Source organism: Oryx dammah, unplaced genomic scaffold (genome assembly GCF_014754425.2).
Source record: "Oryx dammah isolate SB20612 unplaced genomic scaffold, SCBI_Odam_1.1 HiC_scaffold_28, whole genome shotgun sequence".
NCBI classification, from domain to species: Eukaryota; Metazoa; Chordata; class Mammalia; order Artiodactyla; family Bovidae; genus Oryx; species Oryx dammah.
The window spans coordinates 107,513,785-107,525,000 of NW_024070212.1; the positions used below are offsets into that span (position 1 = coordinate 107,513,785).

Genomic DNA, 11,216 nt, shown 5'->3' on the forward strand with positions numbered 1-11,216 from the left:
CCTGCCCAGCAATCCTAAAACCTCAGGTGAGCTGCAGGCTGGGCAGAGATCCTCACCGAGGCTGAAGGGCCCTCACGTTTAAGGGGAGAGGGGTGCCCTCTCTATTTCCATTTTCCTTTCTTCAAAATGGACGGTGTGTAGGCCAAGGCCCTTCCTGGCAGGCCAAGGCCCTTGACGGAGGCCCAAGATGCAGAGGGAGGCCCCCCTCGCTAAAGGTCAGCAATCTGGTAACCCAAAGTTCCCCTCACACCCTTCCACAGGGTTCTGGTTCCTGGCCCAGCGGGGCCTGGGTCCTATCTGGGGGGCAACCTATTAAGTTGTCAAGTTCCCTAAGAGCAGTAATATCTGACTTCTTCCTGCCCACTGCCTGGGCCACTCTGAGGGATCTCCAACAGGAAAAAGCACCAAACTACACCTGCTCTCTTCCTGGATGGACAACTGGAGGAATTTGCCTCCACCACCCAGCAGGTGGATCCCTGGCTCCTACCGAGTGAGGCTCAGATAGAGGTGCTAGGCACAGAAGGTCAAGGTAAGGGGAAGAAGCCATCCACTGTGGGGGAGAAACACAAGAAACAGTGGTGGGACTTACCAAAAACTGTTTATTGCTCTGGGATTTTCTCTGGAAGCTGTTCACAAGACCCACAACGGCCAAGGGCCAGGTGTGCGTCTCGACTGGCTAGATCCACGTGCCCCCTCCCGATCCACATAAACTGAGCACTCGGGGCTCAAAGACAGGCTTCTGGCAAACTGGCTAAATCCCAACAAGGAGAAATGATGCCACAGATCATTTCCACCTCCCCAGATCCCACATCCTAGATAATCAAGGAAAATGCCACAAATACTGCTCCAAAATAAAAGCTGTCCTGGTCCCCCATGTCTGAGGAGCCAGGAGCACCAAGGCTCTGCAGAAGGCAGGAACCCAGCACCAGAAGGCACCCATCCCTCCCCAGACTAGACGCTGGCCCCAAGGTGCACTCTGCTCATGTGGCAGGAAGACAGAAGCAGGGAGCTGCACCGGAGGATGCCCGGGGTTTCCAATGTAAGCTGTAGGTGGTCCTGCTGCACGTGGCAGGGCCTTAGCAGCTGAGGCCCTCACACACTTTTCTGGAAGACCCGGTGCAGGCTCTGGGCCAGGACGTCAGTCTCCTCATAGCCTTCACAGCTTTGCTGCCAGCTCTCTGGCACCTGTTCCATCCCATAGTAGGCGCCAGCGATGGCCCCGGCCATGGTGGCAATGGTGTCTGTGTCCCCACCGAGCGAGATGGAATAGACGAGAGTCCTTTGGAGGCTGTTGAAGGCAGAGGGGATCTCGGGGTCAGGCTCCATGCAGCGCAGGAAGCAATAGATGGCGGTGGGAACAGATTCAAAAGCAGCAATGCCATTTCCTGTGGGGAGGCCACAATATGGGAACTTGACCCCTGTTCCTGGGCCCCATGGTGTTCCCAAGTTTCCTGCCACTTGTCACAAGTCAACTCCATAGGCTTCAAGTTAAGCTGGGATTAAGATCACAGCCTGGGTTTAAATCTCAGCTTGCCCACCTACTGACTGTGTGATTCCTGTATCTTGGCTTTAGCTCCATGTGCAGAGAGGAAATAAAGTTAGGAACTTCTGCAGGGCTGGTGTGTGAGGGTGAAATGAAATCCTAGAGATACAGCACTGCAGAGTGCCCAAAACATAGTAAAAACGCTGTGTGAATAAACAGCAGTTATCACCATCAGCTGTGAAAACAACTAACGGCCAGCTGCCGTTTCCGGATGTTGCAGGTTGAGGGCACTGTTGCCCTAGAGAGGAAGGCATTGTGCCCACAGCCTGCCAAGGAGCCTCCAGAGTATGGTGCTCCTGTTACAGCAGCCCCAGCAAAAGTGTGATGGTGGCAGGAGTGACTGCAGGCACTTCTCCCATCCTGTGCACGAGCCCAGGACGAACCCTGAAGGGTGACAGGTGGGGGCAGGGAGCTACCCACCTAGCTCGGACACCACCTCCTCTCTGGTCACTGAGTCCTGCTCTAGAAGCTCCCCGATCTTCTTCAGTCGGCTGGAGTACGGACGCTCCTCCATGCCCAACCTGTGGATGGGGGCGAGGTTGCAGGGAGATCAGAGCCAGCAGGGTGGAGACAGCAGGATGGGGAAGGGTGGGGCAGGGATGTGGTCAGGCTGATACCCAGGCACAGGTGCCAGGGCCAGAAGTGGGAAGGGCTGGGTGGGAGCTGGCTGGTTTGTTCTCTGGGACGCAGAGAGCCCTGAAGCACAGCCTAAGCACAGGGCTCTTCCCACCCCTCCTTAGGACCTGCAATTAAAGAAGGAAGGTTTCAGAGACTTCCCAGGTAGTCCAGCGGCTAAGACTCCACACTCCCAATGCAGGGGGCCTGGGTTCAATCCTTGGTCAGCGAACTAGATCCTACATGCCGTTAACTAAGAGTTCAGATGCTGCAACTAAAGATCCCACACGCTGCAAGGAAGATCGAAGATCCCTCATGCCACCACTAAGACCTGGTGCGTATAATATTATTAACATTCAAATTAACAACACTTAATATTATTAAGTGGGCTTCCCTGGTGGCTCAGAGGTTAAAGCGTCTGCCTGCAATGTGGGAGACCTGGGTTCGATCTCTGGGTTGGGAAGATCCCCTGGAGAAGGAAATGGCAACCCACTCCAGTATTCTTGCCTGGAGAATCCCATGGCTGGAAACAGAAACATTTGTATTCATTAAACATGTATAAAATAAGTAGTAATACGTATTAAATAAGTAGTAATACATATTTAATAAATACATATTTTAAAAAAGAAGGTTTCCGCTTGAGGCAATGCCACCCCACCAGCATACACGTGCACAACAGACGCGCCCCCAGCCCGCCTACTCACTCCCTGGCATCCAGCACGGACTGGGCATCACTCTCCAGCTCTTCCATGTGGCCCAGGAGCTGCTCGAGGAAGTGCTCACTGGACGACTCACCCTGCAAAGCCAGGTGCACAGCCAGGGCCTGCAGGATGGCACCATTGTAACCCAGGGAGGAGGCGTGTGTCAGCTGGGCTGAGAGCCGGGCAAACTAGGGCAAAGGCAAGGGAGGCGAAATACCTATGGTCACGGCACCCAGGCGTGCAGGAGGGAGATCAGAGGGCCCAGAAGCCAGCCCACCCAGACTATACCTTCTGCACATCCTGGATGCTGCTATAGGCCAGGGAGATGCCAGCCACCCGCATGGCACCCCCGTTGCCATAGGAACCTTTGCCATTAAACTGGGCACGGGCAGGCTCAAAGACATCCCGGCATTTGGGGCTTAGGAGCTTCCTGAAGACAGTGATCACTCCAGCACCGTAACCCCGGTCAGGGTCCTTCTTGTACTCCTGAGCAAACCTAGGGGCGAGAAGGCCACAGGATCACAATTTAAGAGATGCCTGCCATGGCTGGGAGAGAAGAAACCTGGCTGGTCTGGGAAAAGAGGAATCCTGGAGCTGTCACTTCTAGTTTGGGAAGCTGCAGCGGCCCAAGAGACAGTGTCCTGCTGCGGGGTCCGGGGGAGGGTGTCCTGGCATGCACGGACATCGCTTCGCGGTCAAGGGTGCGATAACTCCGCCCACCCGCTTGGCCTCACCCTGGGACCACTGCCCTCACCTGTGAGCCATGTCCACCTCGTCGAAGGCCTCCTTGGCCAGCAGGGACTGCACCAGCGCCCTGGCCATGGCTGTGTCGTCTGTGTAGCACAATGCTTCTGCAGGGAGGGCAGGGGGCAGAGATGGAGCTGCAGGGTTCGAGGGTGGCGGCTGCGGCCTCCTGCTCATGCTTTTTATCTACTACTTCCAGAAGGCCTCAAGTCAGCCTCTCACTCTCATCCAGTTTCCCGGGCTCTTAGCCATGGGATTTTCGACAGTTACGTGTTCTGAGCTGGTCACATGTCCTGCTGATTTTAGATCTCCCGTGTCTTCCCCACCCTCCAACCTGGCCTATATGTGCCGCCAGAAAATTCTTCCTAAGAGTAGAGCATCACCTTCGTCATCACACTCTCCTGCTCAGATGGCTGGCTCTCACCTTCAGGATGAGGTCCAAATTCACGGTCATGGCCATTTGAAGCCCTTCCTTCCTTACCCATCTTATATCCCGCTGTTCCCCTCCGCTTCCTCAGAACCAATCCTGGAGCCTGGGTCACGTCCTTCCCCGCTGGGGCTGTTCGTCTCCCTCCACCCACCTCCTCTCCTTCCTCTAGGTGCCCAGGTCTTCTGCCTGGCACTTGTAACACACATCACTGGTTTCGGTAGTTTCTCAGGCTATAAGCCAGTTAGGGACAAAGCCTTGCTTTTATCTGAAGAAGACACAGCTGTAGAGAGCAAAGCACACTCCCCAATGAACCCCTTCTTATTCCTCACATCTGATATCTGCCCTCAGCCCCCAGCCCCACCCTGCTCTGTGTATCCCAAGCCCCAACCCTGCCCTCTGTTTCCCTTTCACTCCCAGAAGGGCCCCATTCTCTACTTTGCCAGCAAGAGAGGCCTCCAGGCTCCCCTCAGAGGGACCGAGTCCCTCCTGCAGTCTGGCCCCGGCCTAGTTCCGGGGGGCCTTGCCTCTCCTTTGTCTCCTCAGCTTCTCCCTCTGTGATGAGCAGAACCCAGGCTCCATTCAGCTGGTCCCTGGCACCCAGCTTCCCCCCAGGGAACCACATCTCTCCCCCTCCCGGCCCAGATGATCGGAGATGGAGCCAATGCCACCTCCAGCCCAGCCAAAAGCACATCCCGTGCCCCCGTTCAGGGATGAATGGGTGACCTAAGCCAGGCCAGTGAGACCATCAGACTTCTGCTGGGGCTTCTGTAAAGAGAAACTTCCTCTGCTGGAGATGCGGAGCTAGGAGCTGCTGAGGGCTACCCCATGGGAAGGGTCTGCCAGGCTGAAGCCCACCCAAAAGAACGCAGATCCGAATCAGGAGAGGAACTGAGTCTTGAGGACTCCTTTTTCATTCCCTCCTGAACGCACTGAAATATAACTTGCAGGGTTCAACCTTCTACTGACAATGCTTTCCTAAATCTAGACTTCCCCCTACTTAACTTCTCTGTGGCCTCACATCAGTAACCAGTGTCTTCATCTTGAAATTCCTGAGTTTTATTGTTACACACCTCCCCTGCTTCTCCTCCAATAAACTTTTTCCTTCTGTAGTTCCTTTTCTTTCTCCAGGTTTCTGGGTGTGGCTCCTTTTTCTTACTATTCTACGTGATCTCCCAGAAGAATCGTCCTCAGCCGTGACACTGCACTGAGTTCTGAGTGATGAGTTGACCGCCCAGGGGAGGGAGAGGCTGAGGGAACAGAGCTTTACAGGCAAAGGGACCGCAGTACATGCAAAGGGGCTAGAGGCGGCACGAAGCGCCAAGAAGCGCAGCACAGAATGTAAAGCCAAGGGTGCTTGCTATAAGATGGAACTGGAACCGCAGGAGAGGGCAGGCCAAGTAGGGTACTTTAAGGAGTGTGGCTCTGTCCTAAGGGTAATGGGCAACTACTGCAGAGATTCAGGCGCGGGGAGGCCTCCCTAAGATCTGTTCCTCAGAAATGCACTGCAGCTGCGTGGAGATGGACTGGTGGCGCAATGTTCTGAGACTAGGGTAAAACGGCTGAAACTGGCAGAGGTGTTAAGTACTGGAGTAGGCGCAATCTAGGCGCGGCGTGCCCCGAGACGGCGAACGTTCGGGGCGAGATATGTGAACGCGGGCCTCGGATCCTGGACACGCTGAGGCCGAGGTATCCCCGCGTCGTGCAGACCGGGCCCCTCTGGCCGCGGTCCCCTCCCTGCCCGCGTCCCTCGCCCAGCCCCGGGTGCCCGTGGCGCCCGACCCCGCCCACCTGTCCGCGCGCTCCCGGGCGAGCCGGGGTCCGGCTCCAAATCCTGGACCTGACGCAGGACTGACGTCAGGTCGACGGTGTCGCGCGCCTCGTAGACGGCGCCCACGCAGTCCCCGAGCAGCGCGCCCGCCAGGCAGCCTCGGAAGCGGGAGAGGGAGCGTGCCGCCCCAGCCCCTCCGCAGCCCGCCGCCGTCATCGCTGCCGCCGCCGCCGCCGCCATCCGCGCGGACTCGCCACTTCCGGCGTGGCGGGCGCGCGCCCCCACTGCACGGCGTCCCCGGCCCCACAGCGCCGCCCCGCGGCCCGGAGTCGCAGCGCCCCTCCGCGGGAGACCAGGGGCGGTCCCCAAGCCCTGGTCGGATAGGGCCCGGCCTCTCTCTGAGGCCGCATTTCCCCTACTTGTAAGGGCTTCCCTGGTGCCTCAGATGGTAAGGAATCCACCTGCATTCTTTACCATCTGAGCGGGAAGATCCCCTGGAGAAGGAAGTGTGTGTGTGTGTGTCTGTGTGTGTGTGTGTGTCTGTGTGTGTCTGTGTGTGTGTGTGTGTGTGTCTGTGTGTGTGTGTATATTCCATGGACAGAGGAGTGTGTGTGTGTGTTAGTCGCTCAGTCGTGTCCGACTCTTTGCGACCCCATGAACTGTAGCCCACCAGGCTCCTCTGTCCAAGAGATTCTCCAGGCAAGAATACTGAAGTGGATTGCCATTCCCTTCTCCAGAGAAGATGCTTATGGGGAACAACTTAACAGAGGAGCCTGGTGGACTACAATTCATGTGGTTGCAGAATCGGACACAACTGAGCAACTGACACTTTCACTTTTCCCCTGAGTTGTAAAGGGCGTCACAGCTGGCTGGTCGGCCACTGAAGGGTCCTGGAGAGCTGGGCAATGAGCCAGACCTTTGGGTCACTGCCCCCCTCCCCCGCATGGTCGGCCAGCTGTCCGCTGGTGGCCCCTATTCAGGCCTGGGTGCCCACTTCCAAGCCCTCCCCATCACCCTAGCCTGCTCTGGGCCTCCTCTAGGTATGGAGAGGGGGCAGAGCTGGTTAGAGGTCACACCGCTGGAGTCCAAGTGTGCTGGCTTTAGAGATGGTGTTTCCCATCTTTGCACCTCCACGCATGGGAGGGTCAAGAGCCCTCTCCCCCGCTGGCTACATACAGGGGGAGCAGAGAACCCTCTGGACTGAGAACCCCGACCTTTATTAGATTCGTTCTCTCCGCTCCCCCCATCCCTTCCATTTTCAACCAGCCTTCCTCTCCTCCCTCAGCCCCTGCCTAGGCCAGCTCCAGCTGGCAGGTTTTGAGTGGACTCAGGGTGCGGTTTGTGGTGCGAGTGAAGGTATCCACCTCGGGCACAAACTTCTCAGCAGGCACGGTCAGCTTCCGACGGGTGTCCATGCACTTGGTGTCCAACAGCATGGAGTTGGCCTTGCAGGCGATGTCAGCCTGCAGCCGGGCCAAATGCTTGTACAGGGCATCCAGAGCGTCCCTGGGGAGCAGGCATTACCAGCCCACTGCCCCCAGCATGAGGCTGAGAACTCAGGGCTGACCGAGCTCACCAGCCTTGAACCAGGAAGCCAGCAGGGAAGCCCGCTGGCAGCCAGGGACCCCAGTGGTGGGAGGTATCTTCCCACCCCTGCTGCCCACTCCCTAGACCTACTGTGCCTGCGCCAGCTTCTGCTTCAGGGCGGCAATGGTTGCCTCTAACTGGTGAACCTCGTCGGTGAGGCCGTACTGTGCCTGGAGGCAGAGGGGCAGGTTGGGAGTCCCAGGTCAGCCATACTAGCCTTCTGCCCACAGGCCTGGGGGTGGTTGCCCTACACCAGCACTCCTGCTCTGCCAGAGAGTGAGTCATCCTGAGGAACCTTAGCAGGGGGCCTGTGCCCTGCTGGGGCGCCCTCGCACCTGGTCCCTGCAGAGTTCCACGTTGGGCCGGTAGGTCCTGGCCTCTAGCCGTGTGTGGCACAGCTTCAGGTTCTGTAACTTTCTGCGCAGGTCCTCCTCCAGGTGCCGGATGTCCTCCTGCAGCTCAGCAATCTCCTCCAAGGTCTGCGGGGACAGAGCACCCAGTCTCCACCTGCTCACCCAGTCTCCACCTGCTCACCCAGTCCAGGGCTTCCTGGCGGGGCTCATCTCACAGCCGGAAGTCCACACCCCAGGAGACCACGTGGAGAAGGCTCACATTCTTCTCTTGCCACTTGAGCTCACTGTACAGTTTCTCCATCTCCCGCAGCCGCTTCCTGAAGGCAAATTCCGTGGCAACCCTCTGGGCTTCCAGCTCGTTGTTGGTCTGAGGACAGGAAGTAGGCAGGGCAAAGGGAGGGAATAAGCTCAGGTGCGGGGAGGGATGCCATAAGACAGGGACGGAAAGACAAGGGCTTGTGAGTGCCTGCTGGGGCCAGCTCTCCGCCACGGAGAATCGAGGTGGTGGCGGCGGGGGACTCACCTCGGCAATAGTGAGGGCGATGGCCTCCCTCAGCTCGATGGCCCTCTTCATCTCAGCCTCTCCGCGGTCCTTGTTGAACCGACTGAAGTCATCCCACTGCTGGAGTGTGGTGGAGCTGCAGGCGGCAGGCAACAGTAAGAGCATGGCCTCTGCGGGGAGGAAGGGAGAGGGAGTGAAGCGTCCTCCTTACCCACTGGGCACACGTGTGGAATTGATCTTCAGAGAGATGTTCGGGGACTTGAGGTTGAAAGAGAGGCAGCCTCTGTCAATGTCCAGTGTCTCCATTTTGCCACGATGGTCAGAGTTGAGCTGCTGTCGGGCTTCCTGCAGGAGGCTGGGGGGCGGAAGAGACTGGATCAGTGAGCCATCCCTCCAAGGCAGCCCCGGAACGCAGTCCCCCACCCTGGTGCTGAAGGGACAGGGAGGGATGGGAAAGCTGAGGTGACAGAGGAGCTGCCGCTGCAGTTGAGACAAAGACGAGCACAGCTGGATGAGCCCCCTACAGACAAAATTAGGCACCCAAATGCTTGTACACACCCACAGGGCATACACCCACATGGCTCACATGCCCAGAAAGTCAGGGATGATGGCAAATGGACTCATCCCTCATGTTTCCAATCAATAGATAACGGCTGCCGGGAGCAGTGTCACGAGAAGTATTCTGAGAGCATGTCCAGAAGGTGTAAAAAGTGCTACGATCAGTGAGTGAGTGGTTTCTGCCACGGGCACAGCAGGGGCAGAAGGCAGCCTGAGAAGCAGTGACTAGTTACCCATGATACACAGGTTCTGCATTGAAAACACAGCCTCCCAGGGCAGGGGAACATGAGAATGCCGTCTTTCTCTTACAAGAGCTTCTCAAAGGCCTGGCTGATCTTCTGTTGCAAGGCCTTCTTGGTGGCCTCAATGACCTCCACCTCTTTGTGCAGCTCCTCCTCCACGGGGTCCTTCACCACATCAATGTCACGCCGACTCTCCCGCAGGGTCAGGCATTCAATTGCCACATCCAGAGGCAGGTTCTTGGCCTGCAGGTTTTGCTCCGCTGACTCTTTCATCTAGAAGAGAGAGGGCAGAGGGGGCTGGGGGGGCCATCCTACTGGGAAGCAGCTCTCATCACGCCTTTAGCCGAGGGGACAGTGAGTGACTCAGATGGACAAGCCACCAATACCCAGACCCGAAAGAGGGGAAGGAGAGGAGGTCGTCCTTGAGCAGGGTCTCCTGGCACCCTGCCCTGGCTCCCTGCCTGTGCCAGGGCGTCGATCTCAGCATCTAAATCTGTCAGACACTTGTCCAGCATCTCCTTCCATCGGTTGACAGTGTCGATCCTCTCTGCCAGCCGCGTCCTATTATCGTGTTCATCCCAAATGGTCTGGAAGAGACAGACATAGATAAAGAGGCTGATGAGGGCTGGGAGCTATCCCTCCACCACCCAGCTGGGCTCCGGACCCCCAACCTGGTTGTTGGTCTCGTTGCGGAGGACCCGGGCCTCCTGGCGGATCTGGTGTGAGGCATCTCGCTGGCGCTCGGCGTTGGTGGACAACAGGTAGCTGTTGGTCTGCCAGTCTGGCAACCGGAAGCGTGGACTGGGCTTGACACTCAGCGTGGCCATGGTGCAGGTCCTGAAGGGTCAGGCCCCCAGGCCTGTTCCAGGACACCTAACTCTGCAGGAGGGGGCAAACAGGCGGCAGGAGGCCATGCAGGAGAGCCTCTCCTGGTTTTGCTTCAGTTCCCTTCCTTCCGGAAACCTGCTTGGGAACAGCTCTCCCTACATTCAACTTTGAGGCATTAACTAAGTCTCCTCCCACCCATCCATCCACAGACACAAGCTGTGGCACCCTTACCTTACTGAGGCACCTTCACCCTGGAGCAGGTGAAAGGGGATAATGGGGTCCCTCTGGGTGTGTATGTTAGACCAAGTGCTTAGTAGGGCTGGCAGAGTGGGTGGGTAGCAGGAATCCTGTTTAGCCGGAATTGTTGCTGTTTAGTCGCTAAGTCTGGTTCGACTCTTTGCAACCCCATGGACTGTAGCCCTCTGTCCATAGGGTTTCCCAGGCAAGAATACTGGAATGGGTTGCCATTTCCTTCTCTAGGGGATCTTCCCAACCCAGGACTTGAGCTTGCCTCTCCTGCACTGGAAGGCGGATTCTTTACGGCTGAACCACCAGGGCAGCCCTAGTGTTAGTCTCTGAGTCATGTCCGACTCTTTGCGACCCCATGGACTGTAGCCTGCCAGGATGTTCTGTCCACGGAATTCTCCAGACAATGATACTGGAGTGGGTAGTCATTCCCTCTCCAGGGGATCTTCCCCACCCAGGCGTCGAACCGGGTCTCCGGCACTGCAGGCGGATTCTTTACCGTCTGAGCCACCCTGGGAAGCCTAGGGAAGCCCTGGGTAGCAGGAAAAATAGACCTTAATCCAATTTCCATCCCTACTTGCAGCAACCAAGTCCTGCCGATTTTCTTTTCTTTCCCTGCCCTAGCTTTGGGACAAGATCCGGAGGGATCGAGGAGAAGGTGCCCTGTTCTCCGTCTGGAAAAGACAGGCTAGTCTCGCCGGGGGCTACAAGTTGGCTCTAGGGAATTGGGGGTTGGGGCGCTGGTCCTCTCCCCACCTGGCCGTCACGTTCCCTCTCTCCGCCCTCTACTGGAGGAGGAGGAGGAGAGGAGGTTAGTGAGGGATCCCCACTGGGAGGAGCCGGGCTTTGTCTGGTTGCCAGCCCAGCCCCTCCCGTCCTCTCCCAGGATAGTCATCTTTAGTTTATATTACTACCCCGGCACAAAGAAAGGAGCGGGAGGGGGTTCGATCCTAGGTGTGAGCACCCCGCCCCCGCCAGCCCGTTCCCCTCGTCCTCTCACCTCCTTCCGCGCTCGCACTTCCGCCTCCCTTGGCCAGCTCCTCTGTTAAGCGCCCCCGGTTGCTAAGCGCCCCCGGTTGCTAAGCGCCCCCGGTTGCTA

At 57.6% G+C, this 11,216-nt stretch overlaps 2 protein-coding genes across 3 annotated transcripts; both read right to left on the minus strand.

The window, feature by feature from the left end:
• Positions 1–579: 579 nt before the first annotated feature.
• Positions 580–6,056, minus strand: ADPRS (ADP-ribosylserine hydrolase). Of its 2 annotated transcripts, none has more exons than XM_040231667.1 (6): positions 5,822–6,056; positions 3,614–3,710; positions 3,148–3,355; positions 2,863–3,047; positions 1,964–2,064; positions 580–1,385 (listed from the first exon to the last, which is right to left on the minus strand). In XM_040231667.1, exons 1-6 carry the CDS (start codon positions 6,039–6,041, stop codon positions 1,093–1,095), a joined length of 1,104 nt encoding a protein of 367 aa, XP_040087601.1. In that variant the 5' UTR covers positions 6,042–6,056; the 3' UTR covers positions 580–1,092. The 2 variants fall into 2 exon arrangements, with proteins under 2 accessions (XP_040087601.1, XP_040087602.1); XM_040231668.1 differs by lacking the exon at positions 5,822–6,056 and adding an exon at positions 4,085–4,497.
• A 943-nt stretch (positions 6,057–6,999) lies between these two features.
• Positions 7,000–11,190, minus strand: TEKT2 (tektin 2). The gene is made up of 10 exons (XM_040231662.1): positions 11,118–11,190; positions 9,715–9,922; positions 9,505–9,630; positions 9,111–9,316; positions 8,455–8,598; positions 8,265–8,379; positions 8,001–8,108; positions 7,724–7,867; positions 7,479–7,558; positions 7,000–7,307 (listed from the first exon to the last, which is right to left on the minus strand). The coding sequence occupies exons 2-10, from the start codon at positions 9,868–9,870 to the stop codon at positions 7,094–7,096; spliced, it is 1,293 nt and encodes a 430-aa protein (XP_040087596.1). The 5' UTR covers positions 9,871–9,922; positions 11,118–11,190; the 3' UTR covers positions 7,000–7,093.
• Between the last annotated feature and the right edge of the window lie 26 nt (positions 11,191–11,216).